At 41.7% G+C, this 16,554-nt stretch overlaps 1 protein-coding gene across 7 annotated transcripts in view; it reads right to left on the bottom strand.

Annotated features, from left to right (window-relative positions):
* Positions 1-16,554, bottom strand: part of pclob (piccolo presynaptic cytomatrix protein b) — a 60,125-nt gene that overhangs the window by 14,809 nt on the left and 28,762 nt on the right. For 5 of the 7 annotated variants that reach the window (XM_013268628.3, XM_025908910.1, XM_025908912.1 and 2 more), the window contains 7 exons: positions 9,669-16,437; positions 5,684-7,236; positions 5,328-5,593; positions 4,137-4,947; positions 2,813-3,851; positions 1,390-1,458; positions 1,035-1,061 (listed from right to left, as the gene is read on the bottom strand). In XM_013268628.3, the coding sequence (XP_013124082.2) occupies positions 1,035-1,061; positions 1,390-1,458; positions 2,813-3,851; positions 4,137-4,947; positions 5,328-5,593; positions 5,684-7,236; positions 9,669-16,437 (10,534 nt within the window). The remainder of the gene's footprint in view (positions 1-1,034; positions 1,062-1,389; positions 1,459-2,812; positions 3,852-4,136; positions 4,948-5,327; positions 5,594-5,683; positions 7,237-9,668; positions 16,438-16,554) is intronic. The other 2 variants (XM_013268629.3, XM_013268630.3) reach the window with 2 other exon arrangements.

Here is a 16,554-nt window from a genome sequence, read left to right as displayed (position 1 = left end):
AGCAATCTCTTTTTTTGTATTTAAGAATAATTGTCACACATCCACCCAGATTTTCTAAAAGGCAGGAAGATCTCTGATCTGTCCTGACTGGATAGGTGAAAGCAAAGAAACAGAAACTCTGCTCCATCCTATCCACAATTGTGAGATCAGATGGCTACTACAAATACTAAATGGAGTATGAATAATTTCAAGTTTGATAAAAATTGATATGCTTTTAATGTATGGAATGTTTTATTTTCGTTGTTTTATTTTACAGGACTGTGTACTTGAAATCTCCCACAAACCATCATCATTTATAAGTAACAACTGGAAGAAACTGACAGTCTTGTGCTCTATTGTACCATCACCATTATAAATCAAACCTTTAAGAGTAAAAATAATCAAAATATTGAAAGCTATAGTAATATCTCAACTTTGAAATGCTGCTTTGGTGTTAAAAGTAAGAGAATCCAAACAAGGATAGAATTTTCTATGTATTGGCGAGCCAAGCCCACAAACAGAAAATAGACTGCTACATATCTTGTAAATATCTTGAAAGCATTAGATCTTCTCAATGTAACAGTGCGTAAGAACATATGAGGAATTGGTATATGGTGGCAGCATTTGTTTTCAGAATTCTATAAAAGATCTTAAAATACTTTGATATTTGTGCTGTGAGTCTGCATGTTTTTGGTAACACTTATGCACAACACACATTTTTTTTAGTGCATGGACATGAATACTGGAAATGGGTCTGATATGTTTACAAAACCACAGTGCATTCCTGAATGACATATAAATTAAGTCTCTGCAGTATATGACACATAAAAGATATCGAGTGTCATTAAGATGGGGTTCATACCAGCATGGAACTGACATGTCAACTACTAGAGAGTCACTAAATGATATGTATTGTATACGACTGTGAGGTGGGTCATTCCAGAATGAATCTGGTATGTTTACAAACTCAGCCAGAGAAGTGAACCATTCATGATATGCGGCATGGAGGCATACAGTCTCTAAGTAACTACATGAGAATTGCGATGCCGTCTCACCTTCTATATTCCAGTTTGGGCCTCCAGCTGTGGTACAAAGTTATATGTTTTTTTAAGAAATTTGTTCAACATATGTTCATTCTTCTATCAAGCTACAGGAACTAGAGTGCTAAGACTAAGATTTGTACTGCAAGTAGGCTAAAATTCAGCACATGCACTGAAAGCAATAGTAAGAGAAGCATGCTTTACTGCATTTACTAGCCTGACAGACAGATCACAAATTTAAGCAGAAGCACTATGAAAAAAACCCCAAACAAAACATATAAGATGTTTCTTTAGGAGGGAAAGCCATATCAAGATTGAGCCACATTATCATGAGAGGCAGTAACTTTAACTATGCTGTAAGATACTCTACCGTGTCTGATACTTTCATGAAAGATTCTGGCATCATCTCTGTTCAAAGCCAACATGGACTCACTTTGTGCTGCAATTGAGGCAGATGAACACTTTTATGTAAGGTCAAGACAAATGTTTCCGTCTCAACAAGAATGTATTTACATTGATTCCTCATAATTGGCCTTGAAACAAAATTAAAGTCGCTTAACAAATTCTTCTTCGATGGCACTGTGAGTGCTTATCTGACAATTACATCAGACCCTGTTTTGAAAAAAAAATCTCACCCTTCATGCTGTGCTTTTTAATGCTACTTATTGCTACTTCATATACAAGATACTTAACAAATGAAAAATAAATAATTATAAAGGGACTGGATTTACCTAAGCTAATGGAACACTACCAATCCCACCCTTATGGAAATGGAAACAGTGCATGTCAATATCTGCTGTGAATCACCGGGGAACACAGACATCTCACACTACAAGGAGACATCCACAGCAACAACCAACAAGCAGAAAACATTAATTTTATTAAGATGAAAATGGAAAACAGATGTACATGCAAGGATGAAAATAAGACCAAATTAGAAACTGAAAGATTACAGAATCAAAGTTTAACACAGTTGACACAATTTGTAGTATACACAACGACATCGGCTTTATAGAAAGCTACTGCATTACATCTTTTTTGATCTATATAAACCATCCAGCAAATTTGAAAATGTCTAAATTGGCCTGGCCTGGCTTAGCAATGTAGTTAGAATGAAACAAAAATACCTGTATAATCTGCAGAACATGTATATCACCATGATTCAGCAGTATTCTTTTAAACTTACTGCTGTTGTTTTCGAGCAAAACTAAAGGAAGAACCTTAAAAATGTATGCATTTCTTTTTCTAGAAGTTTTCCGTGCCACTGAAAAAGGGCTCCAGTGTAGGCTGTTAAATATTGTTCAGATTTTTAATTAAATTTATACAAAAAATAAGGCAGCTGCATTGTGAGCAGCATGTTTGCTTAGCATATCTCTTTATAGTTCATAAACAAATAACATAGATTCTAGAGAGGATCTAATCTAACATTTTTAGAACTGTTGGGTTCTAAGAATAAGGAAGGACATAGAATAAATTAAACTTAAAAAACAAACAAACATCAAGCTGATGAAATGACACAGAAAAGCATGGATAGACGTGGCATACATAAACAAAGAGTGTTATGTATCGGTGACAACGATAATTAAAAGAAAGGAAAAATCATGCAAACATGTGACTTTACATTTATCATGACAGAAGGAAATATTGTAACAGACAACAATAATTATCTGGCGCACTGATAACTGAGAAAGAAACAGTTAATCCACAAAGTCAATAAGACCACTCAGTATTAGCATGCATGACAAGCACGTCGATATGGTCAAACTGTTGAAGCAGTCTTAGGCTCCATTTACCTTCACTGTCAGACATGGCACCTTGCAAGTCATCCATGATGAATGCGATGTCTCGATCATAGCCACGAGTCCGAGATTCCTCTCTCATATGTTGCTGTACCTCTGGGAGGGAATGGCTTGACCCAAATTGGTCCCTGGAGTCAGCAGAAATTGGAGGGAGAGGACCAGCTGAAGCTCTAGCCATACCCATTGGTTGCCCCACTGGACTCAGAGGACTTTCCTCCTCTGAGTTCTGAGCAACAATGGGGATGCGTCCACGGCTTTGGCTTATAGGTAAACTAGTGGGTTTTGCTCTGGCCACCCCAGGGGCAAACGCTGCATCCAGAACCTCTCCCTCTGATTTAAGTCTTAGTGAAGAACTGGACAGATCCCGTTTAATAGATAGATCCAAACCATAGACTGAAGAGGGTCGGGAGGAGGGGCGAGAACGGGTACCACTTGGGTAGGTGCCATCATCATGGGCAGTTGCCCTGATAGTAGAGCCAAGTCCAAGAGACTGACCAAGATTAAGAGAACCAGACAGGTTGGCCCCCAAGGAGGAGCCTAAATATTTTTGTTGCTCAGACAAGTTTTTTCTTAGCCCAAATGTAATCTCATCCTGAAGTAGCCTAGCTCTAGCAGCCAGACTGGACACAGAGGACGCTCCAGATCCCATGTAGCTACCATATTCAGGCTCAAGGTCCCTACTCTCCTGAATTGGGGAAAATTTTGTGATGGCCTTAGGGTCTATAAGGGCCTTTTTGTTCTTCATCTGTTTCTGGTAAAGCATAGCCGCTGGGAGTTGTTTTGCAGCCTGTTTTTCAAGAGTGAGCCTGCCAATGCTATATTTCTCTCCTTTAGGGAAATGGCGAAAATTGCTGTCACTGGGGAGATATTGTGGTAAGCCCAGACCAGTCAAGTGTTCGAGTCCCTCAGTTCCTCGTCGGAATTCTTGCTTGATCTGCTGCTTCAGTAGCTTCAGCTCATAAGGTTCTTCCATAGTATCATCTTCTCCTTTACCATAACTCTGAAGCCGAGATGAGCCTAAAAATTCTGCCACCTAAACGAATTAAAAAATAAAATTATACAACACATGTTAAGTGTTATCTAAACAGTAAAGTGTTTTGGCCACTTAATTAAAAGGGCTATATCAGTCACACTGTTTTCTACATTCATGTAAGCCTAATAAAATAAAATCAGAGAATCAGCACTTCAAATTCATGAATCTGTTTTTTTTAATTAAAGACCAAACAACAAGAAACACTAACATTCTGGGCTATAAGTATTTGTCTGAGGGGATAAAGGTAGCAAAAACTAGACACTAAGTTAACAGTATGGGATTTACCTCTGCTGTGCGCCTGAGTCTGTCTGCCTTGGACATCTCCTTATCAGGCAAGTTGAATCCAGAACCCAAGCCAGTATTGCTCAGCCCTGTTGACGCCTTGGTGAGCTCCCCTATGTCTTCTATCAGCACATAATTCCTGGCATTATGGTGGTCAATATCAGCATAGAAGGAATCAGCAGAAATGCTCGACATGGGACTAGAGGCCATGCTCCTCTCCTCAAGTCCTAACCTCAAGTCCAAGCTTCCATACTTTCCCCCTAGGTGAGCCACCCCATATCCGCTTTCTGTGGAAGTTGGCACAATGAGCAGTGGCTGGTTGCGTATCACCTCATAGTTAGTGGTGATTTTGGGCTCTAAATCAGACAGGTTTGTTTGTCGCTGCTTCCCCTGCTGCAAGAGCAGAGCATGTTGGTAGCTGCCTTGCTGAGTCTGGGCATGGGAGAGGGACATGGTTGGGTAAGGAGACACCTGTTGGTGGTAAAGTGATTGTTGCTGATACAGGTTCTGTTGGGTGTAGTGGCTAGTGGTTTGGGTCTGGGGAACATACTGGCCATAGTGAGAGTAGGGACTAGTCAGTGTGTTGTACTGGGAATCAGCTTCTGTCTGTGGGGGGATGAATTGCTCAAATTCCGACTGGGGAGCTGTCCGTGGTCTCTCAAGACCATCACCTCTGGTCTCTCTGATGTTGCTGACCTCACTGTCAGACATGTAGTCTCGCTCCTCTGCCACACCCTGAAGATAGGCTCTTTCTCTCTTCTCTCTTTCTTTCAGCAAGGCCTCCTTACGGCGGTTGATACCCATCTCCAAGTACCTGGAATAAATACATGAAATGAATACTTTTTTTTTAAAACAATTTTAGCACTCAAAAGTTCAAATAAAAATCGAGGGGGGGGGGGCAAACAATATTCTGTTTTCTCGCACATTAATACCTGTTACTATGTGTGAGTGTTGAGAAGTCTCATTGAGAGATGTCAAGGCAGCCTTTTTGCCCATAAGCTATCAGGGTAAGAAGGGAATCATGCAGATGAATTAGGAAGTTTGATGGCATGGGATGCAATGACTGATGCAATGGAGTTAGCTTGAATCATTTTCTGAGGTATTAGTTATTTAATAATTTAATACAGTAATACAAGTATAGGTAACTTTATATCCTAAACTGCGATGATTTAAAATAAATTAAATGTGTCTCACCGTAGCTTGGCATCAATCTCTTTTTCTTCTTCATCTAACTCAGCCTGTTTCTTTCGAAGTTTAGAAGATTCTCTCTCCACTAGATCAAGCTCCTTGTCAATGTCCTGCAGGATCTTTGCCCGGGCCATAGTTGTACTACGTGCTAGACGGCGTCGAGCAGAGTTGGTGCTGTAGCCTGACCGTCCTGTGAGAGAGTCATCTTCAGGAGGGGGATCTGGTAGTGTTCTCTTTACCTTCTTACCTGTACTAGAGGGAGAGCCTCGGCTCTAGAATAAAAACAAACAAACAGTCAGTTTGTCAATTCAGACTACTATATGACGGCTCATATTTTTCCATCCGTATGTGATATGACTTACAGAATAGCTGTCTGCATAGTATCCACCCATCCTGTCTTCTGTGGAAGGACTAAGGGACTTAGGGTCAGATAGAGATTTTTGACCAGCCTTCAATATCCGAGGACCAGAAGAAAATCTGGTTGGGTCTGCAGTCAACATTCTCTGTCCTCCAAGTGACTTTTCTGGGGACAGTGGGGAAACTGCAGTATAGAAGGTTTTGGACTTAGCGGGGATGTCTGCTGAGAGGTGTGTGCTGTAGCCCACCTCAGTGGGTGCATGTCTTCTGTCTGAGTCTGTCTGACAGCTCAGACTTCCACCTCTCTGAGAGTTCTCTGGAGCTGATATATGTTTAATGATTTCTACTTTTGTGTCCATCTGGACATTAGGTCGCTTGATAGTTCCAGAGTGATCAGTCTGAACAGATATCTCTGCCACTGTCTGGATAGCAATGCTAGAGACCTTGGAGCCATGTTTTCCATCACTGCTATGCTTTCGAGAGCGTCGCCGAGCTTTTGTTGGAGCATCCCATTCATCTTGGTCCTCATCGTCAGTCTGAGCTGAGCTATCAATGTTTCTTTTATTTTTCTTTCTCCTTCCAACGTGTTGTTTCTCTGCTGAGTCTTCATCGTCTGTCTGCACCCCACTATCAATTATTTTTTTCCCTATGTCCTGATCAGCTTGAAGCTTTACTAAATCTTGACTTTCCTCTATGTGTGTCCCAGCTGGAGTTGTAGACTCATCTCTGACTGGCCAGTACTGGCCACTGTCTCCTACGCCTGCATATTTAGCATCTAGAAGATTTCCAGTGGGACCAGTACTACCATAGTGCTCGTCTAGCTGCCGCTGGAGTTGCAGTTGGAGTTGCTGAATTTGCTGCAACTGCTCTTTCTGCTGTGCATAGGTCTCCTGTTGAGCCACCATGTGGGCATGATGCTCCTCTTCTTGCTGAAGGAGAAGCTGCTGTTTCAGAGCCTGAAGTTCCTCAAGCTCCCTTTGGACCATAAGCTGTTCCTGTTCTCGATATCGCTGGATTTCTTGCCTTTCCCATTCCAGCTCTTCTGCAAGACATAGTTGCTTAAGCTTCTCTAGCTCTAGAAATTCCCTCTCCATCTGATACTGGGCCATTTTGGTGTTATCTAAGCCAGGGAATATTGGAGAAGAAGCTAGAGCATCCAGAGAAGCAGCAATAGCTTCCAGGGTGGCATCTGAGTACATCTCTGGATAGCCAGTTATGATGTCAGCCAAAGCTGTAGGTAGAAAATCTTTAGATAGCCCAGAGTCAAAAGGAATTATCTGTCCAGGGTCTGTAGTGGGAATAAAGCCATATGGGTGTGGTAATGGCTGGCTGTGGACTATTGATGTGGGTGTTAAGGTTGTGCTAAAGATAGAACCTGGCTGAGTCGTAATTGCATATGTGGATGGAACTGGGGCAGCAACAGAGGAGTAAACTATTCCATCTGATGTCCTTAGAGCACTATTTACACCAAACCCAGCTGCAGGGATCTGGGAGTATTGAGCAGTAGTCATCAAAGGGTAGACTCCAGTTGCTTTGCTAGTGTAGTCTAGTGCTTTACCTGTTGCAATAAAATATATATTTTATTCTTCTAAAAAACTTTTATTTAAAAAACAAAACAAATGAGTCATGCAATTTGGATAAAAAAAATCTGCACATGCATATCTGAAGTCATTTTGACTAGCAAGATGCGAAACCAAAATACTGAGGGAGCACACGCAGGCAAACACATGCATCTGTATGAAAAAAAGGAAAAGAAAAGAAAAACAGGTTAATATTTAATGAAATCATGCATATTAAACAGCAAAGCAAATTAAATAGTTTCCAAAATAGTTCCAAATGAAAACAGAAGATATACAAATGATATAAAACATTTTATTAGAGAAGTGTAGAAAATGTATAAAATACTGGTGATTTTTTTTCAAAGAAAATGTTTGCAAAATGCTAAATACTTCCCATTTTTGCTTGAAATCGAATTTTAGCTGGTAATCACTTCAGGGAATTTTATGTTAATTTCATTGTGTGCTAAAGGGTGACGGGTCTCGCCTTCGGGCAGCAGGCTTGGACTCTTTGTAATACATACAGAATTTTCCATTATCTTGCTGATATAACCAAGCTTCTCACTGACAGAATCATTGTTCAGCATTAATGGTGCCTCCAAAAAATTAAGTTTTCCATGCTATGTGCATCAGTGGAACCTATAACTATACAGATTCTCATGTGTCTGCTGAAAACAAGCCAGGTGGTCAATTGCTGCTTTAGCCTAGAGTACACAACATCTACTTTTAAGATTGGGAGTAAAACTTTTCTTTTTGATAAAGCATATAGTTAGGGCTGGACACTGAATCTTCCCTTAGTTACGGTGCAATGTCTAGGCTGCTGGGGGCTTCCCATGATGCACTGAGTGTCTTTCTTTACTAACCTTTTTACTCACTATGTGCCTATACACCATTCTGCATTTAATCATTAGTTATTATTAATCTCTTTCTCCCTTGACCCCCCAGTGGTCGGGACAGATGGCTGCCTCTCCCTGAGCCTAGTTCTGCTGCTGTATAAGTATAATAAAATGGAACCGAATCTATGAATCAATATATTTTTTAATTTGTGAAATTACAGAACACATCTGTATCTGTATGCTCTTTGTTCTTTGTCTATTTCTGCCATAAAGGTAAAGGGGATTTTTTATCAATTTTTCCCAAATTATCAGAATCTTCTAATGATACCACAGTTGGTAGAGTTATCTTTTTTGCCCTGACCGAATAATAATTTTCCTAATTTGTTATGAGATATTCCTCAAATTATGTCCTTCCAGCTTTCATAAAGCATGCTGCTGGCATGAAATTTTAAATTGGCATATATGCAGTGTTGGGGAGTAACGGAATACATGTTACGTATTTAAAATACGGTGGAAAGCCAAACGAAACACACATTAAGAGGCTCTAATGCCTGTGTCTCAATCTTGCGGCCCATGTCACCCCTACTTGCAGCCCGCATAATGATTTGACGAAATATTTTAAAAAGTTATTTAATGTGAAGGCAATAGGCAGAGTGTTACAGGCATAGCCTTAAAGAATGTAGCCTTATGGGCAGTGTAGCCCAGTTGTAAGTAAGCTATTAAGACTCGACTGTACACTGTGTTCGTGTTCTTCTCCGAAACAATAAGTTCTGTTGGAGCAGCCTTTCAGCGCCTCTCTCTGTCTCTCGCTAGCAAAGTTGACCCAGACAACAAAGTAAAGCTAGTTTTCGGTTACGAGCCCGACATGGAACCCAACGTATAAGCCAGAGGTCCCTTTACTACAGTTTTATATACACGTGGAATAGTTTTCTATAGGAGATCGCTGCAAAAAGTGCAGCCTTACCTAATGTCCACTCTACTGTTACTCATTTTATATTAAGATTTAAAAATCTAGTTGCTATTCTTATGGCGAGTATCCTTCAGTAATGGTAATAAATCACACAGCAATAGTACATTCATGTAGTTGTAAAAAGCTTGATAATATATTTAGTAATCCAAAGTATTCTGAATACATTACTCTTATTGAGTAATGTAACAGAATACATTACAAAATACATTTTGGGGCATGTATTCTGTAATTTGTAGTGGAATACATTTTAAAAGTAACCTTCCCAACACTGCATATATGTTTTAAAAATCTGTTTCTGTTTCAGCTTTTGATATGATCCTTTTGATTAATAAACTGAAAGATATTAGTACAATCGTCCCCTAATTATTACATTCTGCTTTCATTTAAAACCTACACAGTGTCCTAACTTTTTTGGAAACAGTGTGCAAGCAAGCATGAAATAATAAACTTCAAGGAAAAATGAGTATGTTTATCTTCAGAAAGAACTGAACTGTAAAAACATACTATTAGTCACAGCAGAGGTATTTTAAAAGCTTGATTCAAGCCAATGGAAGCCCACTGTGCCCTTCAAAAACAGAAAACACCGAGGTAAAAAAGACAAAACATGCAGAAGTACTCTCATACTCACCAGCAGAAAGTTTAGCTGCAGTGAGGTCTATAGCGCCATCTGAAGAGCCACTGAGGTAGTCATAGTCACTTTTAGGAACCATGGAAAACAATCCTGCCTCTGTCAAGTTCATTTCAGACACTGATGCTTTTATGCCATTGGTTCCTTTGATACTATACAGTCCAGCATTATCATATTGATAGTGGTCATCTCTGTAGCCAAAACGGTTGTCAGGCTGGCTTGTAACTGGAGGCTGTGTTCTGCATGATCCCGTGAATGGTAGCTTGTAAATTACATCACAACACACACTCCGCCTTCCTGCTGTAAGGTCCATTGGGGTCCCATCATCCTCTACAACAGTGGTCACCACTCCTGGACTTGTACCAGACAATGCTACCACAGCTCTCATTGGTTTGTAGTTTGTCAGATCCATGGCCTCTGTGGCCTCTAGAGAAAGGACAGGCCCTCCATTGCTGAGAACTGTGGGGACTGATGTCAATTGCTGTTTTGCTCCAGAGGACACAAGAGCTTCAAAGGAAAGATTAATTGGTATATCTTGAGCTGTGGATGCTACAGCACTCACCATGGGCTGGGTGCTAACAGGTCTGTATACAATCTGTGCTAAGGGCTCAAATGGTTTGTATGTCATGAGGGGCAGTGGCAATGATGTAACGGGACCTTGCAAATCAAGCGGTTTCTCTGCTGGAGTGTTGCTATATGAAGCAATAGTAGCTGTGCATGTGACAATTGTGATGCTGTCAGTGACAACAGACAGTGTGGTTGCGGGGCTAATTGCTGGACTAAGATTTACTATCTCCGGCTGTACTGCTGTAATTTGACGGCCGCTAGAGTCACTTGAAAAAGACTGTCGACATGATTCAGGTGGAGTCAGGTCCATACCTTGCTCAGTCATCTTTATACCAACCTTCATTGTACGTAAATCAATAACATCACCAGGATATATTTTACCATTCTGTTTGGGCACAGGTTGGACTTTAGCAATGTCTGGTTGTATAGTTATTGCTACACTAGGTGCAGGGACCTGTGGAAGTCTTTCATGGACAACAGAAACAGTGGTCCTCTGGACCTCAGTGGTAACTACTTGAGTAACTAGGCTAGGAAGGCTTTCAGGTGGCTGGCCTGAGGTGGAAATTGAAGATGAATACATATGGCTCATACTAGAGACCACCTTTTCTGCTCCTCTAATCTCCTGGCTTTCAATAGACTCTTGCTGAATTTTAGTGATGGTGACTGGAGCTGCAGATACACTCTGTGGAATGTCTTGCACTGTAGGCCGTGAGGTCCTCGCGGTGTATTCCTCAGTGGTTATTAGCTCCACAGGGTGATCATATTCTGATGAATAAGTCAATGCATGTGATTGGTGTTCTGGAATAGATTCTCTTCTGTAGGGGAGCTGAACAGCATAACCATCATTAGAAATATCTTTTTCAGCTGGCAGGTTTACTACCTGTGCTAATTGGTATGGTTGCTGCATGGTTATGGATTCTCTTCTGGTGGCAGCAAAGGCTTCAGCTGTAACCACTTGTCTGGGAATTTCATACTCTGTAGAACAGGTAAATCTTTCAGTTGTGGAATATGTTGGCTGTACTATAGAAGATATGGATGTCCTCCTCTTATGGGTGGTTTCCTCAGTTGTAATAACTGGCATTCCAGGCCCTGCCTGAGGTTGTATCATGGATGATGATATTGAAGAAGCTATGACATCAGCATCCTTAGTTATAATTTGTGTAGGAGGCTCAAATTGAGGTTGCAATGCCAGTGGTGGCACTGAATGTGTCATAACTGAGGATGTAATTCCTTCACAAACCTTTGGAATATATATATGAGGAGGTATATTTGGATGTGTAACTATGTGTTCAACTTCCATGATAAGAGGTGATGGTGTTTCCTCAGCAGCTGTAGGAGATATCTTCTTATCGTCTATAGTTAATGGCATTAACTCAACAGGGGTAACTTCACTTACCACAGGTAGATGGTGAGGTAATGGATGTACCATTGCTATCTCTGGTATTCTAACAGCTGCATCAGTTGTAATAACTTCTGTGGGTACATCAGACTTGGTAGGGAGGGAAACCCCTTCAGCTACAAGAAGTGGTTGCTGAGTAGGCAGATGTTCTGTCACTGCAGGCAGAACTTCTGAAGGTTGAATAGTTTGTAGAACAGGCGAGGGTTCAGAAATAGTCCAGCTATAGTTAAAACCTGTGGCCAATTCTTGATCTTTCGAATGAGTCATTGCTTCAGATACTGTAAGTGGATGTTCAACAGGGATTTGCTGAACACCTGGCATTAGTGATCTTAATGAAATTGCTTCTGCAACAACGACATCAGTAGGTACATCCTCGTCTGTATCTGGGATTTCAATTTGGGCTGCAGCTTGTGCATCAAAAACAGTTGCAGATGGTCTATCTTGGGCTACAGGTTTGTCAGAAGATATTCCAGGCTGCAATGAAGTAGAAACAACTTCAATCAGAGGCTCTGGCTGGACAGGTACCGTTGGTTTGGGAGCCTGAGGAACCAGTGCTTCACTTAAACTTTCTGATGGAATTGTTATGATCTCTGCAATTGTGGCTTGGACTGGATGAATAAGAATTTTTGGCTCTGGAGACATTGTGATGACCTCAGACATTGTTTTAGGTTGTGACAGTGGTGGAGTCATTGATTGCTCTTGGTGCACAAATGGTTTCTTGATTGGAATAGGCACAGTATGTGCTTGGACAGAAGTTTCCTGAGCTGATGGCAATGTTACGATATCAACTACAGGAAGCGATGGCTGCACTACAGATGGCATAGTGTCTGTTTTAGCTTGGACTTCAGAAACTACTACCTCAGAAGTTGTCATTTGTTCAGGGACAGCTGAAGCTACAGATGTTGGAGGTGGATGCCTTACAGTAGGGACTGACGCTCTCCTTACTGTAGCCTGTGCTGAGAATACTTCAATGGGTGCTTTCTGCTCTGATGGTGTTGTCCGTATTCCTGACACTTTTGTGGAAGGGATGGACCCTCTTCTTACAGGTGCTTGGACAGTTATGGACTCTGTTGGTGAACCAGGTTCTGATGGAAGCGTTATCACTACATAGGTTTGTAAACATTTCGCATGTCTAGGAGATACAGGTGATTTAGGAGATGTTGCACCCAACTTAGACTCCACAGGTCGTGTCAGGCTAAGTGATAGAGCCTTTGGAGGTTCTTTTGTCCTGGGGAGTGTTGCTGCTTTGGGAGCTACAGGAGGAGGTGGCTTAACACTCTCTCCTGGTTTATGACTGAAAACCAGTCCAGCTGGAATTGATACAGGTTTAGGTGGTATGGGTGGAGGAGGCTTGGTAGTTTGACTAGGAGTAGAAGCTGCAGAAGAAACTGGTGTGAAATATGCTTTAGCAGTTGTCACTGGAGTGGGAACTAATTGCTTTGGAACAGTTGGTTTGGGTAAAGTGGATGGAGGTGTTGGACTAGAAATGGGTACTTCTACTGTGTCTATAACTTTAGGTGAAATGGGTGGAGCTTCAACTTCCTGCACTGTTGCCACCTTAGTAGGAAGTGAAGATGTATCTGTACTGCACACATCTGAAGCAGAATGTGGGGCTACCTGACTACCATATGGAGCAGAAGGAGTGTAAGATATTGGCCCTGTGCTAGGTATATCTTGGTTTCTGGCTTGTTCAATCAAAGCTTTGTTCTCTACACTGGGGACAATGATAACTACATGCCCCTGTCTATTTGGTGTTACTAACTGAGGTACAACTCCACCATCTGATTTCATGGCTTCCATTCTTGGTTGGATATCCACAACAACAGATTGCATTGGCTGTCCAACAGCTGTGGTTCCCATAGCTGATGTAGTCCGGATGACATGCTCAACAGGTTTTACAAAAGGAACATCTGTATTAGTTTCAGGTAATGATACCGAAGTAGATCGAGGGGGAGGAGGAGGCGGGACCTTCTTTTTGACTATAGTAGTTGAAGCTGTTGCTGCTGAAGGCATCTGGGCAGTTTGAGCCAGAGGTGGGACTACCACTGGACTCACTGATGGGATGGCTGATTGTACAGGGACTGAGTGTACCACTTTAGTTTCAGCTTGAGCTGGGGTAGTAACAAGTGCTGAGACTGGTAATGGGGGATGTGTTGGTATGGGAGCTGTGGTTGAAACCAGGTCAGGCATCTGTACTATGACTGGTTCAGGACATGAAACTAGAGTGACAGAAGTGGAAAGAATGGGAGATGTTGGAGCCGAGACTGCAACAGGTTGGGCTGCTACTAGGGTTGTAGGATGAATGGAGACAACAGAAGGTGCTGGACTTGGTGCTGAGACCTGTGAAATAGCTGGAATGTTGTCAGGCACCTGAGATGGAGATGAAACCAAGTCTGGCATTTGTACCACAACAGGTGAAATGGAAGACATCCCCATTAGGGGTGTAGTTATGGCTTCCACTGTAGAAGTCTGAACTTGAATGGCTGTAGCTGTTTGCGCTTTGGATGGATCAGACACAACATCTGGTATTGTAACTATAACTGTGACTGGAGAAGAAGAGACTGAGTTTTCATTAGATTGTACTCCTGCATCTGTGGCAGGCACTGGTGAGGAGATCTCTGGAGGTGATTGTGTTTTAAATGAAGCAGAAGGTGTTGGTGTAGACAGTGGAGTTGAATCTGATGAAAGAGGTGTTTGAGCCTGGAATGGAGATGAAGATGTAGCATTAGAGGCCAAACTGGAATCTGGACTAGCTGGTGAGGTTGGAGGTGACACTGGTGATACAGGAGAAGGTGTTGTAGTCAGTTCTGGAGCTGATATTGGAGTTGGAATAGGTTTTGGCTCTGGAATTTCACAGACTACACATATAGGATCCATCTCAACAGTTTCAGACAAAGATGGGCTTATGCATGGTTCTCCTTTAGTCTCAGAGTCATCACTGGGAGTAATGTCAGAGGAAATACCAATGCCATAGTCATCTGCAAAACTGTCATCCTCTTCTTCCCCAGATGAACACTGAGTAATCTTGAGGTCTGGTATAGGGAACAATGCTTTCCTTAATGCAGGATCTTGTTGAATCATAGGCCTAACAAAAGTTATGGCCGCACTAGGAGTACTAGGGACAACAGTTATGTCAGGACGCTTTGGGGGCTCAGAAGGGCGTGGAGGGGCTGGTCGCTTCTTTTTCTTTACTGACATGTCACTTAAAGTTTCGGTTTCTATAAGAAGCATTTCAAGTTTTTCAGTTGGGTATGTCTCTTCTATAGTCACTACACAAGTTTCAGCAAATGAGGGAGGGGAAGTGAACTGTGAAGCGCTTGAGGCAGAAGATTCCATGGCATTTTGTGCCTGTTGAAATTCATGCTCTATCATCATCAACTCTCTCTTCTTTTGCATCATCTCCTCATAAACCTCCTCAGGAGACCTGAGTTTTTTGAGAGAATCAGAGCCAGTATCATTTTTGGGTTCTTCCTGAGATTCACCCATTTTAATTTCAGGTTCCTCAACTAAGGATTCATAAAGATAGTCCTCTATTGCCATCCCCCCATAGAGTGGCTCAATATCAGGTGGACTGTCTCCTGGAATAGCTTTTGTCTTCTGAATAATTTCCTCATATGCTTCTTCTGCACTCTTTAATGATTTTGTCACACTGTCCTTTTCTATAAATGGATCAGAAGGGGTATATGGTATGACTGTTGGTGAAGGTTTACGTCCTCTCTGTACAGCTTGAGTGGCCTCTGATTCTGATTCTATACTGGCAGAATACTCGGAGCCAGATGTTCTATGAGTTTCTTTTATAACTGTGACTTCTTTCAGATCCTCTGTGGAGGAAGAATCTTTGTGTGGGGACAGTAGCTGTCCATGGGGCCCCATCTTCTCTTCCTCAGAGGAGTCTTCAATGGTAGGAAGAGGCTGAGTTGGTTGCCTGTGCTTACCTTTGCGATACTGTTTGTCTCCACTGGGTTTCCTGCGACTAGGGCTGCTATCACTATCCTCTTCCAGGGAGGAGGCTGATGTAGGTGAAGATTCTGGAGTAAAGCTGGATGCTTGAACACTAGATGAACCCTTTGACACAGATTCTGTGATGCTTTCTACTTCTTCATCTGTGCTTTGTCTTTGTCTCATGACTGGAATTGCTTTCTTGAAAGTAGTTCTGGGCAATGTTTCAGGCACACTTTGATCAGTCATGCTGTCAGTTTTTGGGACTGCTGTGTTCCTGGCTGGGCTGTCTTCATTATCTGTGCTACCTTTTCTAGAAAGTGGTTGGACTGTCACCGATGTATTATCAAGGTCAGTATCCTTTATAGCTTGTACATTCTCCAAATTCTTTTCTTTCTCATCATCTGATACAGACATTTCTTCTTCATCACCCATACCCATTATCTGCTTGCGGATGAACTCTTCGTCTTCCACAGAGGAGTCAGCACTCTCAGTTTTGATGTCCTCACTGCTGGATGAAATATTGCTCACCTTTAGTCTCCTCCTCTGGACTTTAGGTGATGGTGAGGGTGTGAGCTCACTTTCACTGCTCTCATCCATTGCTTGGAAACTCAGGCGCCTTCTTTTAGCATTAATCTCCTCCTTTGCTGGTATAGAAGAATCTCTACCATCTTTGCTTGCACCACTCACTATTTCATCGTTCAATTCATGTAATATGGGTAAAATCTGAGGTTGCTCCTCATCATGACCCTCTGGTTTGGATTCGAGCTTAGTAGCTGTTACAGGGACATCTATAGGAACCTCCGCAGTGGAAAGAGAGTCTTTTCGGCTCTTACTGAACTCTACTTTGTCTTCATCTTCATCCTAAAAATATCAAAAGGAAGACATATCAGTGTGTCTGTGATTACATTTCTTTAATAAATGAAGCTGACTCTTAATGCTGTGGAACCCAAGATCTGTCATGAGCTAACTTACTGCAGA

Source organism: Oreochromis niloticus, linkage group LG7 (genome assembly GCF_001858045.2).
Source record: "Oreochromis niloticus isolate F11D_XX linkage group LG7, O_niloticus_UMD_NMBU, whole genome shotgun sequence".
In the NCBI taxonomy this organism is placed as follows: Eukaryota; Metazoa; Chordata; class Actinopteri; order Cichliformes; family Cichlidae; genus Oreochromis; species Oreochromis niloticus.
The sequence above is the reverse complement of the archived record's forward strand: the minus strand, read 5'-3'. Positions and strand labels throughout refer to the sequence as shown.